This window comes from Dunckerocampus dactyliophorus, chromosome 1 (genome assembly GCF_027744805.1).
Source record: "Dunckerocampus dactyliophorus isolate RoL2022-P2 chromosome 1, RoL_Ddac_1.1, whole genome shotgun sequence".
Taxonomy (NCBI): domain Eukaryota; kingdom Metazoa; phylum Chordata; class Actinopteri; order Syngnathiformes; family Syngnathidae; genus Dunckerocampus; species Dunckerocampus dactyliophorus.
Window position 1 is genome coordinate 3,747,067 of NC_072819.1, and position 26,295 is coordinate 3,773,361.

At 38.1% G+C, this 26,295-nt stretch overlaps 1 protein-coding gene across 2 annotated transcripts; it reads right to left on the reverse strand.

Moving 5' to 3' along the window:
* Nucleotides 1–1,842: 1,842 nt before the first annotated feature.
* On the reverse strand, nt 1,843–25,753 carry LOC129174257 (dipeptidyl peptidase 4-like). 2 transcript variants are annotated; one of them, XM_054766168.1, is made up of 26 exons: nt 25,332–25,753; nt 20,327–20,414; nt 17,852–17,950; nt 17,642–17,733; nt 14,990–15,064; nt 14,855–14,907; nt 14,717–14,789; nt 14,491–14,611; nt 14,019–14,173; nt 13,147–13,244; nt 12,948–13,077; nt 12,842–12,880; nt 12,661–12,759; nt 12,528–12,598; nt 11,404–11,457; nt 11,218–11,330; nt 11,071–11,118; nt 10,910–11,008; nt 10,697–10,766; nt 9,676–9,870; nt 9,537–9,591; nt 7,152–7,251; nt 5,577–5,635; nt 5,386–5,458; nt 3,774–3,847; nt 1,843–3,695 (listed from the first exon to the last, which is right to left on the reverse strand). In XM_054766168.1, exons 3-26 carry the CDS (start codon nt 17,865–17,867, stop codon nt 3,603–3,605), a joined length of 2,055 nt encoding a protein of 684 aa, XP_054622143.1. In that variant the 5' UTR covers nt 17,868–17,950; nt 20,327–20,414; nt 25,332–25,753; the 3' UTR covers nt 1,843–3,602. The 2 variants fall into 2 exon arrangements, with proteins under 2 accessions (XP_054622143.1, XP_054622063.1); XM_054766088.1 differs by lacking the exon at nt 25,332–25,753 and adding an exon at nt 20,489–20,577.
* Between the last annotated feature and the right edge of the window lie 542 nt (nt 25,754–26,295).

Consider the following 26,295-nt stretch of genomic DNA (forward strand, 5'->3'; position numbering starts at 1 on the left):
TGATTTCATAACCTTGATACTAATGTGATGATATTAGTATTATGCTATCGATACGCACTACTGATGCTACTGATACTCACTTTTCATAACCTTGATACTAATGTGATGATATTAGTATTATGCTATCGATACACACTACTGATGCTACTGATACTCACTTTTCATAACCTTGATACTAATGTGATGATATTAGTATTATGCTATCGATACACACTACTGATGCTACTGATACTCACTTTTCATAACCTTGATACTAAATGACGAAATTAGTATGCAACCGATACCTTCATGGTAATATGATGATATTAGTATGCTATCGATACACACTACGGATGCTATCTGTACAAGCTTTCATAACCTTGATGCTGATATGATGACAATGATACTACTGATTTCATTACCTTCATACTAATATGAAGATACACTACTCATGCTACCGATACACACCTTTGATATCCAAGTATGATGATAATGATAATACAACTTTCATAACCTTGATACTAAAATGGCAACGCATCTTTCATAATGTTGATACTTATATGATGATAATGATGCTACTGATTTTGTTATCATGATACAAGTATGACGATAATGGTGCTACTGATACGCATCTGTCATAACGTTGATACTCACACAATGATAATGATGCTACTGAGTTCATTATTTTGATACAAGTATGACGATAACGGTGCTACTGATACGCATCTTTCATAATGTTGATACTTATATGATAATAATGATGCTACTGATTTCATTATCTTGATACAAGTATGACGATAACGGTGCTACTGATACGCATCTGTCATAACGTTGATACTCACATGATGATAAAGATGCTACTGATTTCATTATCTTGATACAAGTATGACGATAACGGTGCTACTGATGCGCATGTTTCATGTTTTCTGTACAGATGGTAGTTTTGCAGCACGTAGTTTAGCATTTAGTAGAAAAGGCAAGCAAGTCATTACTGACTCAACTGTAACTAGAAAAGACCGGAGAGACCGCTGGTATGCAGGGACTATTGCTGCGTTCTCTGAGATGATATTTTAAGGTTATCAGCCTAACCTGACACGTTCCTATAAGAAAGCTGAGGAGTGAAATAAAGTCAGGACCCGCGCAGACACAGAAAATGCGCCTCACCTTTTCCCGTATCGCTTTCAGAAGAACGTTGCTAGTTCCTGGACTACTTACCCTGGTTTTGCGGTCCACCCTTAAATAGCGGCGGACGCGGCCCGGTCGGCCTCCTCCTCTGTCCGCTTCACCGATTACTCTCGAGCCATTAGCCAGGTCACTCCGCCGCAGCGGTCGGACGTCAACAAGGCGAGCAATCGGTGCGTGACGCCAGCTGGCGCTCGGGTGCGAAGCTCAAACAAACGCAACACTCATCCTGGCAAACAGCAGGACGGTTTAATGGGCTACCGTGACATCATCGTCGTCGTCGTAGGCACACTGAGTCACCGTGTGACTTTTCTTTACCAATCTTTTAGCGACCAGAGAAAACATCAACTTGTTTTTACACTTTGGATATCCCTGAGGTAGTGCTTCAAAGTTTTGGAGTGTTTTATTTCCAATTTTTAATAAACTTATTTATGATTATTTATTTTTTCTTTCTATTATATATTAATGTTATTTAATGTTTTTTTTTATTCTGCCACAATGCTGGCCACCATTAATGTTATTAATTAATTAATTGTTATTGTTTATTTGTATAATTATGAATATGTTACAGTTGATCATTTAACCTCGAGACTTACACCAAAAAATAAAAATAAATTCAAACAAGTTCGTTGGTATGAAAATAAGTATATTTTCATGTATTGTTGCATGTGACATTGTACATGTGGGTTTTTTAATTAATGGGTAAGTAAAAACTGTGGATTTTTATTGTCACATAATGAAAGAAATATGAATTTAGTCTTAAACTCCCCTTTATAAGTATGAATGAGTCAATGTAAAAAGTCAAACAAATGATCAAAGCAACATGTTATAAAGTTTTTACACTAGTAATAAACGTGTAGGTATGGGTGGCTGTGTCCTGAATGCAACGTCTGCTCTCAATGACTGACATGTCATTACAGCCAATAGCAAGCAGACCCTGCCTCCACATTTCAAGAAGAGACAGGATAATGCGAAAAGCGTCATTGGCTCCGGTGGGAATCATTTCAGTGTAACGCCAAACAATGAACGAATTGATTCATAGGAAACAAAGTTATGAAGAGAAAGAGCAAAGGCAAGACCAGATTCATAACCATAATAGGCTCATCTCTGTGCTGTTTTGTCTTCATGTCCAGTGAGTTTTAGCGCTAGAGGAAAAATATTTGCAACCCTGTCTAACGTTAGCTATAAGCTAGGTGAGGTTTATGGTGGAAATCTTAATGGTTTGTGGAATTATTAATGACATTAGCTGGTCTCCGAGTGTTTCGTAGTTTTTAACATTTTTTGCAGAGCTTTGATGGTAATGAAACCGTATACTGTGTCCTGAATGCACCGTCCGATTTCAATGACTGACATGTCATTACGAAGATTACAGCCAATAGAAAGCTGAACTCGCCTTCACATTTCAAGAAGTGACAGGAAGCTAGAATTTATGAGCCAATCATAGGGAACGCATCATTGCTTGCGGTGGGAATCATTTCAGTGTAACGCCAACAATGAACGAATTCATTTAATGACCAGTGAGTTTTAGCGCTAGAGAAGTAATACTTTTATTTGCACCGTTCACGGTGGCTAACGTTAGCCATAAGCTAGGTGAAGTTTATTATGGAAATCTTGATGGTTTTATGAAATTATTAATGACATTCTTGGAGTGTTTCATAGTTTCTTACATTTTTTGCTGCGCGTTTAGCGGATGTTTGTTCCATTTCGTAGATGTACTGTTTAAGTGGGGGTGTCCAAAGTGCGACCACGGGGGCCATTGTGGCTGGGGTTTTTCATTGGCCCACGGCACATTCTGAAAATTTTGTTCAACAGGAAAAGAACAAAAACAAAACAAAAAAAGGCAACAGCAAAAATGGAGAAAACTAAATATTAAACCAAAAAAGTTGTAATCTAAGGAGAAAAAGGCATAATTTTATGAGAATGATGTAATATTATGAGGAAAAATAATGCAATTTTTGTAATAGTGTTATAATATTCTGGGAATAAAGTCAAAATATCATGGGAACAAAGTCATGAATGATCACAAAAAGAAAATTTACAAGAAGAAAGTTGAAATCATTGGGAAAAAAATGAGCAAAAATGGGAAATAAAGAGCTTTTCTTTTTTACTTTCCAAAATATGAAAGTGGCAAAGTTGCAACCTTTCATTTTTCACTGTGTGGCCCTCGCTGGGACACCCTTTGGACACCCCTGCGCTACAGGAACAACTCTTTACAGTGGCTAACGTTAGCTTCAAGCTAGAAATTCTGAAATTGTGATTGGATGGAATTATTAATAGCATTAGCCGGTCTCCGAGTGGACGTGTTGCGTAGATGGGAAGGGCACAGTGATGATGATTATCCATTAGGAACAATATACAGTAGCAATGCAGCCAGAGCCTCGAAAAGGGGCAGTTGAATGTACAGTAGTCTGCTTTATGCGAGTTGTGTTGATCCGTGGGCTTCATGCAAAGCATCTCTGCAGGAAGTGGCTCATGTGCGTGTAGACGTGCTGATAGGCAGAACCACCGAGCCCGTGGTCCTTGTCCGTGTACCACTGCAGGACGACAACAGTTTGTAATTCCACATGCGACGCGTCACTTTCATTGTCGGCGTCGCGGTCGGTGTTGCTCACCATGGCGTCAAAGTCCACCTGCTCCTCCACCAGAGCTTCAGATATCTCAGCTGCCTGCTGGAAATGCACGTTGTCTAAAAAATACACAACATACACAAATACATAACATAACGCAATGTTATTTGCATATATCAAATTACATTTCCATTGGAATAGAAACAAAACAACCTCAATAATAACACATACTGCATTAAATATTATATATAATAAGAAATAATACGTAATTGTAATGATTATAAAAAAATAGTAATAAATAATAGCGTGTCTTCCATGCATATTTTCTTTTACAAAAATAAGAAAACAAAAATATGTATTTTTTAAATGTTTACACAGTTTGAAAAGCTTATTTGGCTTTTTTTTTTTAAACACATAATAACCAAATACATTTTTATGTTGCTCAACACTCTAAAAACAATACATTTTATTCATTTTTGAATTTACATTTTATATATATAAATAAATACATGCAAATAAATAAATACAAAATTGTATTCCTAATGAATACACTTTATGTATTTATTTATTGGTAAAACAACATTTGAAAATTCACAGATCACGACAATAATTAGATTTCAGCAGTAATAAAAAATACCATTTCGCTTAAAGAGCTTGAAGCGGGTTCTTAAAGGAGAATGACGCCCAATTTACAGCAAGAAATAGTTAAAAAATGTAAAAAAACAACAACACAGCAGCAGAAATGTCCGAGAATAAAGTTGAAAACGTAATTTTACGAGAATAACGTCGTAATGTTACAAGGAAAAAAATATCCCCAATAAAGATTATTTTTTAAAAGTCGGAATATTATGAGAAACAAACGAAACAACATAAAAGGTGTGATTTCTGGAAAACTAGGTTGCGGAAAAAGTTATAATTTTAAAAGAATAAAGTCAAAATATTCTGGGAATATTTTCAGAAATAATTCCGAGAAGAAAATTTACAAGAAGAAAGTTGAACTACTTAGAATATTACAAAAAAAACAGCAAAAATGGGAAAAAAAACAGTGGCCATTTTATGATTTTATAAAGTCTAAATATTTTGAAAAAAGTCATATTCTAACAAGAAAAAAGTCGCAATTTTATGAGAATAAACTCATAATATTATGCAGAAAAATAACATAATTTTAGTAGCATAAAGTTAAAATATTAAAGAACAAAAGAAGAAAAAAAAACATAATTTTTGGAAAATTTAGTTGCAGAAAAGGTAACGTTAGGAGAATAAAGTCATAATATTACAAAAAGAACATTTACAAGAAAGCTGGAATAGTTGTGAAAAAAACAACAGAAAAGGAAAAAACAGCTGTCAAATTACAAGAATAATGTCAAAATATTAAAAGAAAAAAGTTGTATTCTAACGAGGAAATTTAAAAAATGCAGCGATTTGGGGCACGCCACAAATTGCATGGCCAAAAAATCGTACATATGTGACTTCCGCTGAATAAAGGCTTTTTTTTTTTCACAAATCTGCCTCGCCTTTTGAGTTTCAGCAACTCTGAACTTAACACCCCTGTGTAGCATTTTTATATTGATACAAGCAGTTACCATAGCAACACCAATGCAACCACGCTGGTCCCTGTACTGGGATCCGTTGCAAAGCTTCCATAACCTTGACTTACCATCAGCTGTTCCGTGCACCAGAAGATACTGCACTGCATGGAAGTTGTTGGCCCGTGCAGTTACTGTTGAGTTCTGCGCAGATGGATATCACACTTTAACACCGATGAAGCGTGTGAGTGTGTGTGCGTTTGTGTGTGTGTGTGTGTGTGTGTGCGTGTGTGAGTGTGAGAGAGCAACAGAGAGGACTTACCGAATAGGCTGCAGGATTGTCAGCCGGCTTCAACATGTACCTCTCTGTGTAGATGGAATCTGGAGGGAAAAAAAAGTTGATGTCTTATACTTTTTCCAGTGAGGGCCACATAGTGAAAAAATGAAAAGGGGCAACTTTGCCACTTTCATATTTTGTAAGACGTTCCACATAATTAAAAAAAATAAACCTGCATCATAGCTTTTTGATATACTGCAGGTGAAAAAGCCTATTATTGCGATCAATTTTGCCCTTTTTTCCGCATTTTTGCTGTTGTTTCTTTTCAATTTTTTCAACTTTCTTCTTAAATAATCTTCGTACAGTTGCTTTTTGGAATATTAGGAATTTATTTCCATAATATTTTGACTTTATTCCCATAATATTATAACTTTTTCCCCAACCTAATTTTCCCCAAAAATTGTTTTATTTCTCATAACTTAACTGATAACTTTTATTTAAAAAAATAACCTTTTTTTCTTTAACTCTATGCTACTAAAATTACATCATTTTGTCCTCATAATATTTTGAGTTCATTCTCATGAAATTAAATTGTTTTTCTTGTTAGAATATGACTTTTTCCTCTTAATATTTTGTTATTATTATATTATATTCTTGTAAAATTACGGCAGTTTTTTTCATTCCGGCTATTGTTTTTTTGCATCATTTTCCAAATATTACAACTTTCTTCTTTTAAATTTTCTTCCCGTAATTATTACTGTATTGCCATCATTTCCATAATAATTTACCTTTTTCCCAGCCAAATTTTCCAAAAATTCCAAGTTCATTTTGTTTTGTTTGATTCTCATAATATTTTGACTTTAAAAAAATACGGTCTTTTCATGCTACTAAAATGATATTATTTGTCTTCATAATATTATGACGTTATTCTTGTAAAATTATGACTTTTTTTCCTGCAATTACAACTTTTTCTTTTAATATTTTGACTTTATTCTCATAAAATTACCGTATTTTTTTTCATTTTTGCTGATGTTTTTGTTTTGTTTTTAATTTTCCAACTTTCGTATTATATATCTTTTTTCTTGTAATATTTTGATTTTATTCCCATAATATTACAACTACTTCACTATGTCCAAAGCATACAACTTCATTTTGTTTTGTTTGTTTCTCATATTATTATGACTTTTTTTGAATTATTTTTTCTTTAATATTTAAACTTTATTCCCCAACTCTTCCACCTTTCTTCTTGTAAATTTTATTTTTGTAATATGACTTAATTCCCATAATATTTTGACTTACAACTTTTTCCGCAACCGAATTTCCCAAAAAATACAACTTTTTTGTTACGTCTTTTTTCTTTAATATTTCAACTTTATGCTATTAAAATGATGGTATTTTTCCTCATAATATTGCAACTCGTTTCTCTTAATAGCTTGATTTTATTCTTGTAAAATTTACTGCTGATTATTCCAGTTGTTAGTTTCTCAAATTACATTTTTAGAATGAGCCGCTGACCAATGAAAAAACAGCTGCGGGCCGCGAGTGGCACCCGGGCTGCGCTTTGGACACCCCTGTCCTATAACGTTGTGAAAGTAGTAAACAACAAGAAGAAAAAAATACCATAATATTCCCATTTGGAGACTGGAGCAACTGCCATCCCACATTTAAAGACGCCGCTTCCAGATCCCAGAGCCATGGACGCCACATAGCCGCCGTAAGACTGCACAGATCGGGCTTCATTAGTCCTGCAGTGAGGACATTCAGGTTTCACAGCAGCAAATCAAGAAATCGAAGCCACCCAACACTAAACGTGACTGAGTAGTCGGTGGAGGAAGCCTTGTTGGTGCTTCTTGTGGTTGCTTGAGAGAAACATTCCCAAAGTGGGCACTGCGCGCTCCCAACTCTCTTGACATCATCAGCCAGCTCCTCTTCCCTTCTCACAATCATCCGTACCTCACCAAGTGAAATCTTGCATGGAGCTTCAGAGCGAGTGTGATTGACTACCAAGCTTCCGGCTGGTCTGTGGAGGTCTTGGACCCTTCTGGAGGTCTAGTCTCACCTGGTTAGCAGAGACGGGCAGATTGTAGCATGGGGGCCGGGTGTACGGAGGCGCAGAGAGAAGTTGGTGGTGGTGATGATGGCCTGAGTGGAGTGTCAGGAGAAGTGGAGGTAAGGAGGGCTGCAGCTTTGACTGTGTAGGGGCTGGTGCAGGTTCCAGGTCAAACCTTTTGAAGAAAAGGTTCAGAATGCTCTACCACCGATGCACCACCAATGTTTGACCACTCGCTGATCCTCCATCTACGAACGCTCAGCTTCTCCTTGTCACGCGACGTGGAAGACCATCTTCTCCTCAGGATGACAGCGTTCCTTCCACACAGTCATCTTGAAGCAGCATCTCTTTTGTTGATTGCCGTACTTGGTGGGTCAGCCCTGTGCACGATGAGGCTGTACCCAGGTGCAAGATGAACCAGGTTGTGTTTGGATCTTCCCAAAGGCTGCTTTTTCACTGCAGGAACTAAGAACTTTAACCTAGAACTAAGAACTTGACCCTGGATCAGAAACTTTACACTGGAACTAAGAACATCACCCGGGAACTGGGAACTTTAGTCTAGAGCCAGGTACTCTACCCTGGAAACAGGAACTTTATCCGGGAACTGGGAACTTTACTCTGGAACCAGAAACTTGACCCTGGATCAGGAAATTTATCCTGGAACCAAGAACTTCATCTTGGAATTAAGAACTTTACCCTGGATCAGGAACTTTACTCTGGAACCAGGAGCTTTACCCTAGAACAATGAACTTTACCTGAGAACTAGGAACTTTACTCTGGAACCAGAAACTTGAACCTGGAACCAGCAACTTTGCCCTCGAACTAAGAACTTTAGCTGGGAATAAGGAACTTTACCCTGGAAGCAGGAATTTTACCTTGGAACAAAGAACTTTACCCAGGAACAAGGAACTTTACCCGGGAACAAGGAACTTTACCGTGGATCAGGACCTTTACTCCGGAACCAGGATCTTTACCCTGGAACCAGGAACTTTAACTGACAACTAGGAACTTTACTCTGGAACCAGAAAATTTACCCTGAATTCAGGAACTTTATCCTACAGCCCGGAACTTTGCCCTGGAGCAAAGAGCTTTACCCAGGAACTAGAAACATTACTCTGGAACAAGGAACTTTACCTTGAAATGAAGAACTTTACCCAGGAACAAGGAACTTTACTCTGAAACCAAGGACTTTACCCTGGAACCGGAAACTTTACCTTGGAACTAATAACTTTACCTAGGCACTAAGAAGTTTACTCAGGAATGAGGAACATTACTCTGAAAACAGGAACTTTACCCTGGAACCAGGAACTTTATATTGGAACTAAGAACTTTACCTGGAAACTAGGAACATTACTCTGAAACCAGGAACTTCACCCTGGAACTAAGTAAGAATTTACCAGGGAACCGGGAACTAGGAACTTCACTCTGCCATCAGAAACTTGACCCTGGAACCAGGAGCTTTACTTTGGAAATAAGAACTTCACATGGGAACTAGGATCTTTACTCTGAAACCAGGAACTTTTCCCAGGACGCAGCACCAAAGTGGGTGGAGGGCTCTTGGCATGGACGCCAGCATGGACGCCCACGCCTCCATGATGGCATGTCAGACACCTCGCGCTCCTCAACCTTCCACTCCACAGGTGTTGAGTTGGGTTCAGGTGTGGACATACTCGGCTTCCTCAGCAAGACCCTTGTCATCTTGGAGGTGTGTTTAGGAACCTTTTCATGTGGGAAAACTGACATTCGGCAGTGTTTCTGCCTGGCGATCTCTCAGTACATGTCGGAATTCATGTTTCCCTGAATGAACCACAGCTCTACGGTGCCGGCAGCACTCGTGCAGCCCCGGACCGGGACGCTACCGACACCACCACCACCACGCCTGACTGTCGACTCGAGGATCTCGCTACTCACTTGTGTTGGCAGCCTTAAACGTGAGCTACTCATGCAGTACGTACCCATCCCCAAATGGCAACTCGATCTTTGTCAATAAATCCCATTTTGATGAATTCCCTGAAATAGAAACAGATGTCAGAACAAGGCATTTTTTTCCTCATCGGAGTATAAATGTGTTTGTTGAGGCCGCAGTCTTCTTACCTGGCTGCCGTTATCTGATCTTCCACCTCATAGGTTCCTAGACGTTGATAGATTTCGTGCATGAGTTTGTCACCCTGGTAACCGCTGCCTCTCCCATCAAAGCTGGCGACGATGACTTTCTCCTCGCTGGCCAGGTAGGTGGACCAGCTCACCCTGTACATGAAGTCCGCCTTCTGGCTGCACGGACCAGCATACCTGGAAAGTCCATTCATTCCTGGTTCAGGACGCGTTGAGCTAAACCAGCTTTCTAAGTCGCGACATATCATGTCGCCATCAAAAATGCATACAAAAGAAAGTTCAATTTCTATCATAATTAAGTTATAAATAAAACCATAAATAAAATAATGTAAAATATGATTTTTTAATTTGAAAGAAAAAGTATATATAACATTTTACATAACTAAAAATGAAATAGAAAATGAATTAATAAAATAAATGCATAAATAAATACACAAATAAAAATACAATATAATAAAAATTCAAATGCATACAAATTTGAGCAAATAAATAAAAATAAAATAATATATTTAAAATAACATTTAGGCATATTATCTATATTGAATAATTATTTAAAAAATAAACATAACAAACATAACATTTTACCTAACTAACATTGAATTAATATACTGTAAATACAAATGTACTATAAGAATAAAAAATAAATACATATGCAAATAACAATGAAATGCAAATTAAATAAACACATTAATAAAATAAATGTATGCAAATGTTTATAAACTAAGTTAAATAAAATAAATTATAAATTAATTAATAAATTAGAAATAGAATGAATAAAAGAATCAATAAAATAAAGAAATACACAAAAAATAAAATACAAATGAAATTAAAAAATACAAATAAATGAAAAAAATAATTAACACAAATGTAACTAAAATAAAAAAAATAAAACAATGAATTTTAAATAAACATTAAGTACATTATCTATATTAAATGAACATTTTTTAACTATTGTATAATATATGCATTTTTGTGTCTGTATTTTGTGGGGGTATGCTCTTACACATCCAGCAATAAGGGGTACTTCTTGGACTCATCAAAGCCTGGTGGCAAAAACATTTGGTACCAAAGATCTATTAAAAACAACAGAACAAGATTATTGAAAAAGAATCATTGCGATCAACATTCTCAGCATTCACACAGTGATGGCCAATATTACGATCCCTTGAATAATGGCCCTCCATAAACAAAAATAAATACCACAAGGTCAACTCACTGTATCCCGCAATCCTGACAGTGCCGCGACGCATGCTGGGCATTTGGATGTGCGATATCAGTTGGATGAACTCCTTATTGTCCTCCAAACGTTTCAGCTCTAAATATGCAAAGACGGTTAGAAAAAACACGAAAAGGAATATCAAATACCTGCCGGCTCACCCGTGCCGTCTCTGTTATCCACCAGAGAACTGTATGGAACGCCGGGACCTTTGAGCAAAAAAAAATAAAAAATACTGTAAATAAGACCGCATTTGCCACACAATACAGTATATATTAGTGTGTTTCACGAAACCACCAAGAACTGACCTCTGCAGCTCATGAGGTAAAAGGATGCATTGTGGCTGAAATACGCCGAGTTGTACTGGCAGTTGTCGCCGCTTAGGCTGCAGGTTAGACACGTGACGTCTCCCTTTGTCCACCTGGAACACACATGACGTGCTGTTCTAAGAGCCGGACAGTAGAAATGAAGCAATAGATGACATCCATATTCACCTGTAAACATTCCTTCCTCCAGGTTTTCCACCCTCTTGGTTGCCAGAGTAATATCTGTGGAATAGTCTTTCATCTGAACCTGGCAAAACTTCAACAACTTGTGGATTGTGGTGTCGCTAATTAGCTCGGGGGATACTCACAATTTCACACAATTAAGTACTAATTCATTTTTAACCTTTATCTCATGCTTTTACATTGTTATTTTTCACATGTATTTCATTATTTTTGTTTACATTTTTTTAAACATTTGTTTTTAATAAAAATGTAAAAAAATAACCGGTTGCCGACCAGAGTTTCCCTCCAGTTTGTATTGGGATCAAATACTTACTTCACTCAAATACTAATTAATTTTTAACCTTTATCTAATGTTTTCTTTTACCTTTTTTTTTTGCAATTTTTTTTTGACATTTGTTAAACTATTTTATTTTAATAAAAAAAAATTTAAAACAGACCACAGTTTACCTTACTTAATGTAATCGTTGTTGTTGTTGTTTTTTTTGGACATTTTTTAATTTTTGTAATTTTTTTAAAACATTCTTTATATTTTTTTTCTACATTTTTTAAATATATAGTCCATCTCTATTAAATAAATATAAATTTTTTAAAAAATAACAACTTTTTTTTCTCCTACATTGTTATTTTACAGACAGTCCATTGCTATTAAAATAAATCTGGCATAAAATAATATAACACTTATTTCACTCAAATATTAACAAATTTATTACCTTTTTTTCATATTCATTTTTTATTACATTTTCCCCTTAATTTTTAAACAGTTTTTAGGCAGGTCCCTCATTATTAAAATAAATCTAGCATAAAAATGATGTGTTCATGTCTTTGTAAGGGGTTAACTTAAAAAAAACAAACATAATCAAATACTCATGAATTTGTCATTTATAAATTATACTGTATATACAGTTTACACTTTTCCCAATTTTTACTTATGAATATTTATACCTATATATTTTTTAAATAGGTCCCCCTGTATTAAAATAAATCAAGCCTAAAAATGATGTGTCCATATCTTTGTAAGGGGACAAACTTACATCATCAACGGGGGATGATATACGTACTTTCCCCACTGTAGCTGCCAATAGTTAACTGAAAGTGAAAGTGAAACTTACACGCTATCTGCAGTAACTTTCTGAATGTCGACGACTTCCCATTCTCCCGTGGTGATTGCTGTGGCGTTGCCCTGCAAGGTAAAGTTGTATAAAAAAATGTTGTGCCGCTGTAGCGTTAGCCTTGCCTGCTGACCTGCACCACGTGATGGATGTGTTTGTAGCCTTTGCTGTCACTCATCAGCAAATACAAGCTCTTCTTATCTGCAGCAAAAACGGGATCTGGTGGCGAAAACTAGCCAGAAAAAAAAACATTTAGTACAAAAAACACCCCTCTCTGAAAGCTATGTATCATTCTTCTTTTCTTTTTTTTTTACCCGTCCAATCCAACCAGAGGAGCTTTGCACATCCAGATGCTACACAAGACAAAGATGTGTCAAAAGATGTTTCAAGAAAATATCCCTTAAAACAAATACTTTGTACCTCAACTGGGACCCAAGTGGAGCCATTGAGGTTATAGATCTGAAGGATGAGGTGGGTTTGGAGTCTCTTTAGCCACTGGACGGCAAGACGGTGGTCTGTTCCCCAGGTCACGGTGGCCAAGTAGTGCTCGCTGGAAGGCCGGAGATGGCAATATGTGCTCGACGGACACACAACTCAACAGCTGGGAAGGTTCCCTTACCTGGAGCGAAACGGTTCTGGGACGTGAACTTCGCTAATATGCGTTGTGTTGTCAGTGTCCACAATGAATAGGCTCACGACTGGGTTGGGGGAACCTGCCTGAAGACAACAAAAGAAAATACCATCAGCTAAAATTGTAAATTAGGGTTATGGGTAGGTACTCACCTTTAGGAATTTGGACTATGGGTGGGTATAAGGTAGGGTTTCGGACTGTGGATGAGTACTCACTCACCTTTGGATAGGCGTAAATGTCTGGGAATTAGGACCAGGACCATGGGTGGGTGAAAGGTTGGATTTAGGACTGTGGATGGGTACTCACCTTTAGATAGGGATCAGGCCCAAGGAATTCGGACCATGGGTGGGTGAAAGGTAGGATTTAGAACTGTGGATCTGTACCCACCTTTAGATATGGACAAGGGTTTAGGAACTTGAACTTTGGGTGGATATAAGGGTTTAGTATTGTGGATAGGTACTCACCTTTGGATATGCGTGTTTAGGAATTAAGACCATGTGTAAGTTATGGGCAAAGGTTTAGGAATTATGACCATGTGTAGGTTATGGGCAAGGGTTTAGGAATTATGACAATGGGAGGATACAAGGTAGGGCTTAGGGCTGTGGATGGGTACTCACCTTTGGATAGGGACAAGGGTTTAGGAATTATGACCATGGGTGGATATAAGATAGAGCTGGGGACTGTGAATGGGTACTCACCTTTGGACAGGGGTAAGGGTTTCGGAATTATGACCATGGGTGGATATAAGATAGAGCTGGGGACTGTGAATGGGTACTCACCTTCGGACAGGGGTAAGGGTTTAGGAATTATGACCATGGGTGGATATAAAGTAGGGCTGAGCACTATGGGTGGGTACTCACTTTTGGATATGGGATGGAAACAGTACTGGGGTACTGACCATCCCCAAACCAAGGGTACTCCACAGTGGGGACCTCTGTATCGTTGAACTGGACGTAGGCCACATATTTTCCTCCTGGGGACCACCAGAGTCCCTGGTTGGATGAGAACATCTCCTCTGGTAGAGAGAACAAAAGTATTGTTATGGCAGCTTGGTGGTCTAGTGGGTAGTGCTTCTGCCTCAGGGTCCGGTGATGTGGCTGTGAATCTCTGTGTGGAGTTAGCATGTTCTCCCTGTGCTGTGCTTGTGTCTCCGGGTACTCCAAAAGCATGCATGCTCGATGACTTGGAGACTGGAAATAGTTTATAGGTGGGAATGCGAGTTTGAAAGTGTGTTTGTATGTAAAGTATGTCTAGGGTGTACCCCGCCACCTCCAGCTCACCTGTGGCTGTATAGAAAAAGGATGGACAGGTGGATATTTATTTGTTACTTACCCTCATAAACCCAATCTGGAATTCCATTAAACACGAGGTCCTCCTTCCCGTTAAACGTCACTTGCTGAGGCTGAGAATCTGGGCTAGTCTTTACGTACACGTTATTTTTCCAAACAAAAGCCTAGGAATCCAAAAGAGAACAGCTCTGGTAATCCATCTCAGGGGCCGGGAGTGTTTGGGAAAGGCGGATCAAGGTTACACGATCAAAGCCCTCGATCACACTCACCAGTTTGTTGCCTTCAGGAGCCCAAGCCAAATATTGGACTTGTTGAGGAAGGTCAGAGGGTTCCAAGAATTTGCTGAGACCAAGTATGATAGCATCAAAACCACGTAAGAAATTCAAGTAGAAATTCTGCATACTTACTCCAATGTGCGGTCGTACAGCGAATACGAAGCTGTGAATGAATGCCTCCACAGCTTGCGGGACACAACAGGGCCGTCATTCTACGCACATTTCACGCAGCAAACCTAGGAAAACAAACTAAAAGCTGTGTCTCACCTTGCTGTGGTTGCTCATAAACGCCACGTATCTGCGGTTCCCCGAAAGCTGGTAGTCGGTGGCGCCTTTTTCATTCTAAGTTCAAATAAATAAAGATGCCTTTTACTTACATAGCTCTCATACAAGACACTCTACAACAAAATTAAATATGAACAAATAAACAATGCAAGTGTATAAGCGTAAGATGAATGAATGAATAAGTCAATGCTGGACTTAAATAAATACTGGAGTTAAAAAAATGAAGATTGAAAAATGATCTGAATAATAAGCGTAAATAAAAATAACAAACATTTGAATTAATAATTTTTAAAAATTACATAAGTTAAAATAAGTAGAGAAATGAAAGATAATTACCGGTAATAATAATAATAATAATAACAATTAAATACAAACAAATAAACAAGAAAGAAGTGTGTAGGCATAAGATTCATGAATACAGTAGATAAGTCAATACTGGAGTAAAATAAACACTGGTGTTAACAAAATAAAGATTAAAAAATAATAAGTGTAAATAAAATAAGAAAAGTTTGAATTAATAATTAATAGATCAACATAATAACAAGAACAATAATATTTGTATTTATATAGCGCTTTTAAAAGACACTACAACAAATGAACAACATAAGTGTATATGTGTAAGATGAATTAATAAGTAAGCAAATATATCCTGGAGTAAAATAAATACTGGTGTTAAAACAATGAGGATTAAAAATGGTATGAATAATAACAGTAAATAAAATAAGAAAGGTTTTCATTAATAATTGTACAACTTTCGGTCGGCCTCGAAGAGGTTCTGGCAAACTGTCCAACTCCTCAGAAAGGGGAAGCAGTGCCCGGTCCACACTGTTTACAGTGGGGACGGGGGCCTGCTGACCTCGACTCAGGATATAGTCGGAGGGTGGAAGGAGTACTTTGAGGCCCCACAAAGTTCCATCACCGTGGTTGAGTTATCTGGGGATGTCAAAACACACCCAGGTGGCAAAGCTCCGGGAGTGGACGGGTTTCGCCCAGAGTTCCTCAAGGCTCTGGATGTTGAGGGACTGTCTTGGCTGACACGTCTCTTCAACATTGCGTGGAAGTCGGGAACAGTACCTCTGGAGTGGCAGCCTGTTGTGGCCGTCCACCTTTTCAAGAAGGGTGACCGGGGGTGGTGTTCCAACTATAGGGGGATCACACTCCTCAGCCTCCCTGGAAAAGTCTATTCCAGGGTGCTGGAGAGAAGGGTACGACCGTTAATCAAACCTCGGCTACAGGAGGTGCAATGTGGTTGTCGTCCTGGTCGTGGAACACTGGAGGAGCTCTAAACCCTTGCAAGGGTGTTCTTGTCACCGATTTTGTTCAGTTCACTTTAGGGGCCTGAGGATCTCGTCTCTGTTATTCGTAGATAATGTGGTCCTGATGGCCTCATCGGGCTGTGACCTTCAGCGTTTACTGGGGGTGGTTTGAGTGTGAAGCTTCTGGAATGAGACTCAGCACCTCCAAATCCGAGGCTATGGTTCTCAGTCGGAAAGGGTGGATTGCTCCCTCCGGGGTGGGAATGAGGTCCTGCCCCAGGTGGAGGAGTTCAAGTATCTCGGGGTCTTGTTCACGAGTGAGGGAAGGTTGGAGCGTGAGGTCGATAGGCGGATCGGCGCAGCGTCTGCAGTAATGCGGTCGCTGTTCCGGACTGTTGTGGTGAAGAGAGAGCTGAGCCGGAAGGCAAAGCTCTCAATTTACCGGTCGATCTATGTTCCCACCCTCACCTATGGTCATGAGCTTTGGGTCGTGACTGAAACAACAAGATCATGGATACAAGCGGCAGAAATGAGTTTGCTCCGTATGGTGGCTGGACGCACCCGAAGAGACAGGGTGAGGAGCTCAGTCATCCGGGAGGGGGCTGGGGAACGCCTTGGGGTTCTCCCGGTGGAACTGGAAGAGGTGGCCGGGGGCCAGGAAGTCCGGACTTCCCTACTAAGACTGCTGCCCCTGTGACCCGAACCCGGATAAGCGGAAGAAAATGAATGGATGGATGGATGAATGATTAATTAATAGAAAATAATTTAAAATAAGTCAAGAAATTAAATATAACAACAATAATAATTGTATTTATACAGCGCTTTTAAAAGACATTCAAAGACACGACAATATAATGAAGTAAGAACAAATATATGTAAGATGACTTAATAAATTAGTAAATAAACACGGGTGTAAAATATATACTAGTGTTAAAAAAATGAGGACTAAAAAATGGTCTGAATAATAAGTGTAAATAAAATGAGAAAGGTTTGAATTAATAATGAAAATGAAAGTAGTTAAAATAAGTACAGAAATAAGGATTCATTATTAATAATTTTTTGTTTTTTATGCAGTGCTGTTAAAAGACACTTTGCAACAAAATGAAATAGAAGCAAATAAGCAATTATAGATAAATGAGTAAACACTGGCTGAAAAGTCTGACAAATGTAGAATTCATCAATAAAAGTTGAATGGAAACAAAGCAACAACCGATGAATAATGATCAATGAATGACTGTGACAAATGGCATACATGCTTCTGAGGTGAATGGATGGATAGTCCCCAAAAAGCTCTTGTGATCTTAATTTCAGAGATTTCATCGCCGACTGCCACTTTGTGTCGCTTCAACCGTTCAGCAACCCAACGTGGATGACTTACGAACTTTTCTTTGCTCAGGAACACAGAGGACTCTCCTGTGGCCACATTGTGGAGATAGACAGAGCCTTCTCGCCTTCGGAGATACTCATTATCTAATGAGGAAGAAAAGGAAGGCTCGTGGATGGCGAGCCAGTAGTAAGCAGGAAACCGTGGCTAAAGGAATAAAAGGGCAACAAGCATGAAAAAGGGTCTACACCTTGATGGACGCACCTGAGATCCACCTCATGCTGTAAGCCTTGGGTTTGAGGGAGCTGTTGAAGACATCCGCCAATGTGAAGGACTTCCTGTCAACGCTTCCATGCTTCTCCTCTGAAACAAGAAAGCCATGTGTGGCAACTTGACATAGGGTTCAATCAAATAAGCTTTGCTTCTTCCTGCTGCTCTTCTGACATGTTTAATTGCCCAGCTGCAAATAGCGCCATGGATTCATCATTGTAACACACTTAACCTTTTCAAAGCGCAAGATCCCCTCCCAGTACTGTGGGCTGCTGGGACTGTCTGTGCCGCTATGCTGTGCTATGCTGTGGTCGATTTAGAGGAGATAACATAAGATAAGATAAGATACACAACAGTAATAGCAGTGCAGCACGCAAACTTAATTTAACTAAATTAAATAAATCTTCTGAAATTTTATTTTGTGTTTTTGATGCTATTTTATTTCATTCAACAAAGTTAATGAAATAAAATTAATTTTTATTTTATTTTATTTTGAAAGATTATTTATAATGATCCGTTGGGCGTGTGACTTCAGGGAAATGAAATATTTTATTTATTTATTTTTGACTTTTTAAAAATGTTTTTAATTAAATTATATTGTATTAATTATCATTTATTAACAACATTGATTCAATTACATTATTGTATTTTAGTTTTTAATCATTTTTATTTTATTTTGATTGATTAATTTAATCAATTTTATTTTATTAACATTCATTAACAGTCAATTAATTTCCATTTATTAACCAAATGTATGACATTACACTTTTTAAAGTCATTTTATTTTAATTCATTTAATAAATCAAATTGTATTTAATCTAATTTCATTTCATTCAATTTCATTTTATTGAACAAAATTAATTAAATACAAAATGCATTTTATTTTACTTTTTAAAGATTAGATTAGATTAGATAGATTTTTTAATGATCCACGTGTGCCAGCATCAGCAACACCGTATGCAGTATACAGAAGAGTAATAGCAGCGCCGCATGCAAAGTAATTTTACTTGATTGTACACTAAGTCCCCTACTAACGAACATCCGACGTGCGAACATTCGGAGATACGAGCACAAGCTGACTGGTCTATATTTTCATGTGTTTTGCCTTATAAGTCCATATTTATGCTGCTACGTGCTTGACCAGCAGATGGCACTGTGACACTGCTAATGGGACCAACAGATACAGGAAGATGAGGAAGAGGAGAGAGGAAGGCTAAGAGTTTTATGATACAACCTGGACAGAGCGTGTGATTAAAGTTTATGAAGAGTTAATAGGCCTGCTTAATTCTACACCACCCACAGAACACTACCTCTTTTAGAAGAGTCTAACCACATGATTTGTCCTTTTTTTCAATAACTCCTCCTCCTCCACCACAACGACGTATGCTCGACCACTCCTCTTCAAAGGTAAATAACATTTATCATTACGTATTATTATATCACTTTTATTATTGTTTTTTTCATTAATTATCCTGGTTTAATATTACTACTGCATCCAAACTCATATTTACATACATACGCATATACTGTATATGTATACACGTACATGTAGTACCTATATCATTGGTAATATTACCTTTTCCCCTACTTAAGAACGATTCGACTTAAGAACGGTCGTCTGGAACCAATTGTGTTCGTTAGTTGGGGACTTAGTGTATTTTATTTTACTCCAACAAAATTAATTAAATCACATTTTTTTTATCATTATATTTTATTTTTTATTTATTTAATGAATCAAATTTGAGTTTATCTAATTTCATTCCATTTTATTAAACAAAATTAATCAAATACAAAATGTATTTTTAATGTTCATTTTATTTTTAAAAGTGTGATTACATTAGATAAACTACAGAACAGCAATAGCAGCTTAACACGCAAACAAATGTAATTGAATTTAAATAAACGAAACTACAAATGACAAAAAATCGAATTACATGTTATTTTATTTTATTCAAGAAAATTAATTCAATAACATTTATTGTATTTTATTGGTAAAGATGAGATTATTTTATTTCATTAAACAAAATTAATTAAATTACATTCATTTTTATTTTATTTCATTTCGATGAAATTCTATTAGATAAAATAGCAATAAAATAAAATAAATAATATAAAAACTGTGAAAAGCTCTGGAAATGTCATTTAAAAAAAGCGAAAGCAAAATGACGGCACATTGTTCAGTTTACAGATAATAAATGTAAGTTGTTTTTTCTTGTTGCATGGTCACAGCTTCTCCTGTAATGTTCATTGGGACTTAAAGTCCTCATGTGATTCTGACATCATGATAAGCGCCATAAAAAAGGGGAGGGGCCGGGTGGCGTGCTTTTAAAGGTCGGGGACGAAGCTGATAAAGATGGGAAGGGACGGCACTTTAATCTGAAATTGTATCCACCATGAAAAAAAATGGGCTCATTCTGAGGAAGAATTAGCTGGAAATCAAAGAAAAAGAGAAGAAAATGAAAGACTTACCTTTCAAATAAATGACGGTGGGCACCGTGATCAGAACAACCACCACGGCCAGTCCGAAGACCCCCAGGACCACCTTGGCAATGGAGACCTGAGTGAAGCAAAACCTGTGAATACTCGTGTGGGTAAAAAAAACATTAACAGTGTGTTGGTTCATCAACTAACCATAACTGAAAGACAAAAAAAACCCCACACAATCACGGCGTGCGTAGGAAGGAAATGACAACGGCATCCACGCAAGCGGCACAATACGGGACAGGTTGTTTGTGGTGCGTCCGTCCAACTTTGCTGTTAAATATTACCTCAGCTTTCATAGCTACCACAATAAATGTGCAAAGAGCAGAGCAAAGTTTGTCAATCCACTGAATCCACTTTGGAAGATGTGAGTTTTCTTTCTTCAAAGTCACTCAAATTAGGCACATTTTATGTTTGAAATTGTATTTTTTTATTTGACTTTATTTCATCACGGCAATAATGAACAACTAAGAACGCATTTCATAAATGACAAATGAATTTGCATTTGATCCCCTGCCAACCAGAAAGCATTCTGACCCCCGCAGACCGGTTTTTATTTTAGTCCTGCCCATTTAGGAAAGTACTCCTCATGTCAACTCATGAAATGAATGTTGAAATAAAGATAAAAGGCACCTGTCACACAAACACTCTGTTCCATTCAAACCTCTCCACCAACATCGACAAGACCAAAGAGCTGTCAAAGCACAAGACTACAAATTTGATCATCAATCAATACCTGAGTGACTCACGCAAGGCCTGGGAGAATGTGGTCACATGATAACAAAATTGAGCTCTTTGGCTTTCCCCACCAAGTACTACAATGGGATCAAATACGTATTTCACTCAATCAAATATGAATGAATTATTTACCGAATGTTATTGTTGTGCGTTGTTGCCTTTTTTCCCCCAACATTTCTCCACAAAGTAAAAATTTTGTATTGGGATCAAATACTTATTTCACTCAGTCAAATACCAATTAATTTATCATCTTTTTTTTTTTTTTTACATTTTTTATTACAATTTTTACACTTGTTATATTTTCATTATTTCACTCAAATACTAATTAATGTTTTTTTGTGCATTTAAAAAATTTTTTTTTTACATTTGTTACATTTAAAAAAATGTATAATCTTTAATTTTTTTAAAAATATTTCTAGAACCTTTTTACATTTGTTTTTTTTCACTATTTCAAATCAAATACAAATTAATTTATCATCTTTTATTAATGTTAAAAAATATTGTTATTTGCATTTGTTATTTTTTTATTTCACTCAATCAAATAGTAATTAATTTATGAGCTTTATTTTTTTTTCATTTAAAACATTTTTTACTTTTTTTACATTTGTTATTTTTTTATTTGACTCAGTCAAATACTAATTAATTTACATTTTGTATAAAATGTTTTCATTTTTCATTCCTTTTTTAAATTACTTTTTTGCATTTGTTAATTTTTCATTTCACTCAAATACTAATTATCTTTTTTTTACACGAAAAAATATTTTTACATTTTTCAAATACTATTTTTTTTTTTATAATTAGCCAAATACTAATGAATTTATAATCATATAATATACACTGCTCAAAAAAATAAAGGGAACACTTAATTCACACTCAGTCTGCGCCCGTTATTCAAACTGTCCACTTAGGAAGCAACGCAGATTGACAATCAATTTCACAAGCTGTTGAGCAAATGGGATAGACAACAGGTGGTGTCTTTTCCACTTTCATTTTGAGTGTGACTCACAATCCAGACCTGCATGGGTTAATAAATTGGATTTCAGTTGATAATTTTTGTGTGAATTTGTTGTCAGCTCATTAAACTATGTAAAGACCAGAATATTTAATAAGAATATTTCATTCATTTAGATCTACGATGTGATATTTTAGTGTGCCCTTTATTTTTTTGAGCAGTATACTGTATATAAAATCATATAATAATATAATTTTATTTCACTCGATCAAATGCACATTTTTGCTTTTCGATTGTCTTCTCACATTAAAATATATGTTTACAGTATTTTTTACTTTATTTGTTTTATTTAACTCAATCAAAAACGAATTAATTTATATTTATTGATTTTTTACATTTTAAAAAACATTTTAACTTTTTTTTACATTTGTTAATTAAAAAACATAATTTAATTCAAATATTTTTTGTTACATTTTTTTTTCTCTCAGTCAAATGCCAGTTAATTTATAATCTTTATTTAATGTTTTTTCACATTAAATTTTTTTTTAGAATTGTAATTTTTTTCATTCAAACAAATACTAATTATTTGTATCCTTTATCCAATGTTCCATTCCATTTTCCTCCGCTTATCCGGGTCCGTGTTGCGGGGGCAGCAGTCTCAGTAGGGAAGCCCAGACTTCCCGGTCCCTGGCCACCTCCTCCAGCTCCACCAGGAGGACACCAAGGCGTTCCCAGGCCAGCTGTGAGACATAATCCTTCCAGCGTGTCCTTCCAGCCTTCTCCCGGCTGGGCATGCCCGGTACACCTCACCAGGGAGGCGTCCGGGAGGCATCCGGACTAGATGCCCGAGCCACCTCAACTGGCTCCTCTCAATGTGAAGGAGCAGCGGCTCTACTCAAAGGCCCTCCCGGATGACTGAGCTCCTCACCCAATCTCTTAGGGTGAGTCCAGCTACCCTACGGAGGAAACTCATGTCAGCCGCTTGTATCTGTGATCTCGTTCTTTTGGTCACGAGTTTTGCCTTCCGGCTCAGCTCTGTCTTCACCACGACGGTCCGGTACAGCGACCGCATTACTGCAGACGCCGTGCCGATCCGCCTATCGACCTCACGCTCCAACCTTCCTTCACTTGTGAACAAGACCCTGAGATACTTGAACTCCTCCACCTGGGGCAGGACCTCATTCCCAACCTGGAGGGAGCAATCTACCCTTTTCCGACTGAGAACCATGGCCTCAGATTTGGAGGTGCTGAGTCTCATCTCAGAAGTTTCACACTCAGATGCAAACCGTCCCAGTAAACGCTGCAGGTCACAGCCCGATGATACAACTACAAAGTCGATCATAGACCTGCGGCCTAGGGTGTCCTGGTGCCATGTGCACTTGTGGACATCCTTATATTGGAACATGGTGTTTGTGATGGACAAACTGTGGTTCGCACAGAAGTCCAACAACATCACACTGCATGGGTTCAGATTGGGGAGGCCGTTCCTACCAATCACGCCCCTCCAGGTCCCACTGTCTTTGCCCACATGGGCGTTGAAGTCTCCCAGCAAAACGACGGAGTCACCAGTTGGGTTGCTCTCCAGCACCCCTCTGATGGACTCCAAGAAGGCTGGGTACTCTGAACTGCTGTTCGGCGCGTACGCTCAAACGACAGTCAGGACCCTTTCCCCAACCTGAAGGCGTAGGGAAATGACCCTCACGTTACCCGGGGATGACTCCAACACAGAGACACTGAGCCGGGGGGTTTATTAATAAGCCCACACCAGCTTACCGCCTCTCCCCTGTAGCAACTCCAGAGTAGAACAAGGTCCAGCCCCTCTCGAGGAGTTTGGATCCAGAGCCCAAACTGTGGGTTGAGGCGAGTCCGACTATATCTAGTCGGAATGTCTCAACCTCTCTCACAAGTTCAGGCTCCTTCCCGCCAGAGAAGGGACATTCCATGTCCCAAGAACCAGAATTGGCCGCCGAAGACCAGGTCGCCTAGTGGCCCGCCCTCAACCATCACCCAAAGCACAAAGCACCGGACCCTTATGCTTGCCCCCGCAGGTGGTGGGTGTACGGGGGGGAGATCCCATGTGGCGTGTTCGGTCTGAGCCCGGCCTGGCCCCACGGGTGAGAGCCTGACCACCAGAGTCCCTCCCTCAGGCCTGGCTCCAGGGTGAGGTCCCGGTATCCCATGTCCGGGCGAGGTGCGGTCCCTCCTCATGTGTTTGTTCATAAAGGTCTTCTGAATCACTCTTGGTCTGGCACGTCACCTAGGACCTGTTTGCCTTGGGAGACCCTACCAGGGGCATACAGTATAGCCCCAGACACCAACATAGCTCCTAGGATCACTCGGGCACACAAACCCCTCCACCACGGTAAGGTGGTGATTCACGGAGAAACCTTTATCCATTGTGTTTTTACATTTTTTGGTACACTATTACTTTTTTTTTTTTTTTTTTTTTTTTTTTTTTTTTTTTTTTTTTTTTTTTGGGGGGCCGCACGGTGGTCTAGTGGTTAGCACGTTGGCCAACACAGTAACAGCTTGGAGATCGGGAAGACCTGGGTTCGATTCTCCCCTGGGCATTTCTGTGTGGAGTTTGCATGTTCTCCCCGTGTGTGCGTGGGTTTTCTCCGGGTACTCCGGCTTCCTCCCACATTCCAAAAACATGCACGTTAGGTTAATTGGAGACTCTAAATTGTCCATAGGTATGAATGTGAGTGTGAGTGGTTGTTTGTCTATATGTGCCCTGCGATTGGCTGGCGACCAGTCCAGGGTGTACCCCGCCTGTCGCCCGAAGTCAGCTGGGATAGGCTCCAGCATGCCCCCGCGACCCTAATGAGGAAGAAGCGGTATAGAAAATGGATGGATGGATATTACTTTTTTTGTTTTTAACTACTTTTTTAAATGATGTTAAAAACATTTTTTTAATTAACTCAACCAGAGTTTCCCCATCAAGTACTTCATGTCACAATTTGCATTGAGATCAAATACTTATTTCCCTTAAGCAAATACACATAATAAACTTTATTTAATTTTTTTTTCTTGATTTTTTCCCTCTTTTTTTTTACATTCTATCTCTTTGCGTTAAAATAAAGCTACCTGCTAAAATCAGCAGGAGATCAAATACTTATTTTCCACTCTGTGTAAGTATAGTAGAGTAAGTTTGTTCAGTCCTCTGAGTATACACAGGCAAAAAATTCCATTTCACTCACGCCAGAGGTGACGACTGGTCACATTAAATGTCACAACCAGTGAAAAGAACAACTAAAAAAAGTAAGAAGGCTGTTAAAAGCTTAACAAATAGAAAAGCTCTACCTTTATGTGGAATAAACACCATTTCCGTCACTTGTTGGCCTGAAAGTGGACATCCTGGGCAAACAAATGCAGCGTGCTTTGTTTGAAGAGATGAAATGTACCATTTACCTGCCACTAAAGCACATCCTTTATAGGTGACTGTGAACACATTTGGTCCCAATGGAAGAGTAAAGTGTTTATATACGGCCTTTTTTTACTGGGACTACCAGCACTTAATGATATTGCTTCTCCTTCACGGTGAACGATTGGATAGGAGGAACCAATCCAGAAAGCTTAGAGCAAATGACCAAATATTTGTCCATCGTTTAAGTTTCCAATTGTAATAAACTGACAGAGAAGCTTCTTTAAATATGCTTTTGCAGCTTCTATTGTTTGATGCTCATTTAACCCATACTTTACAATACAACTAGAAGTAAAAAGATCTACAATTTCAATAAATTCTCCTTTCTTCAGTTAACTGTAGACTGCTTTGAAGATATCGTGACAAGTTTAATTTGAATGTGAAGCGACTGGTTGACTAACACCCAATCAACAAAAATAACTTAAATCATTTTTTCAAAGTCACGTTGTCGAAGACCTTGGCCGCCTTTGTCCGTTTAGCACGTAACATCCTGTTTACATGGCGCCTTGCACAAAGAACCAATCACACACCTTCTTCTTCTTCTCCTTTGGTTTGATTGGCGCGCGGCATTGGAGTACTTTTTGCAGCCATTGGCTGCCGAAATAAAACGAAAAGTAACGAGTGGCGACGATGCTCGTTGAAGCCAAACGTCTGGCCTATCAGCAATTCTAAAGTACAAAAATTAAAAAACATCGATTTAGCACAATAACAAAGTGTTTATAGGTCCTTAGTATACAACACCCAAGATATCGATTACAATTACAACATCAAATACTTTTATTTTACACTTAGTTATCATTTTGTTACTGGTTTATGTCATTTTCAATAAAGTTAAGACGGAAA

Coding starts and splice junctions, on each gene's coding strand:
- LOC129174257 (XM_054766088.1), bottom strand. Junction 11,331..11,403: donor GGAGGAAGGAATGTTTACAG/GTGAATATGGAT, acceptor TGTGTGTTCCAG/GTGGACAAAGGGAGACGTCA. Junction 9,592..9,675: donor GATCAGATAACGGCAGCCAG/GTAAGAAGACTG, acceptor TTTCTATTTCAG/GGAATTCATCAAAATGGGAT.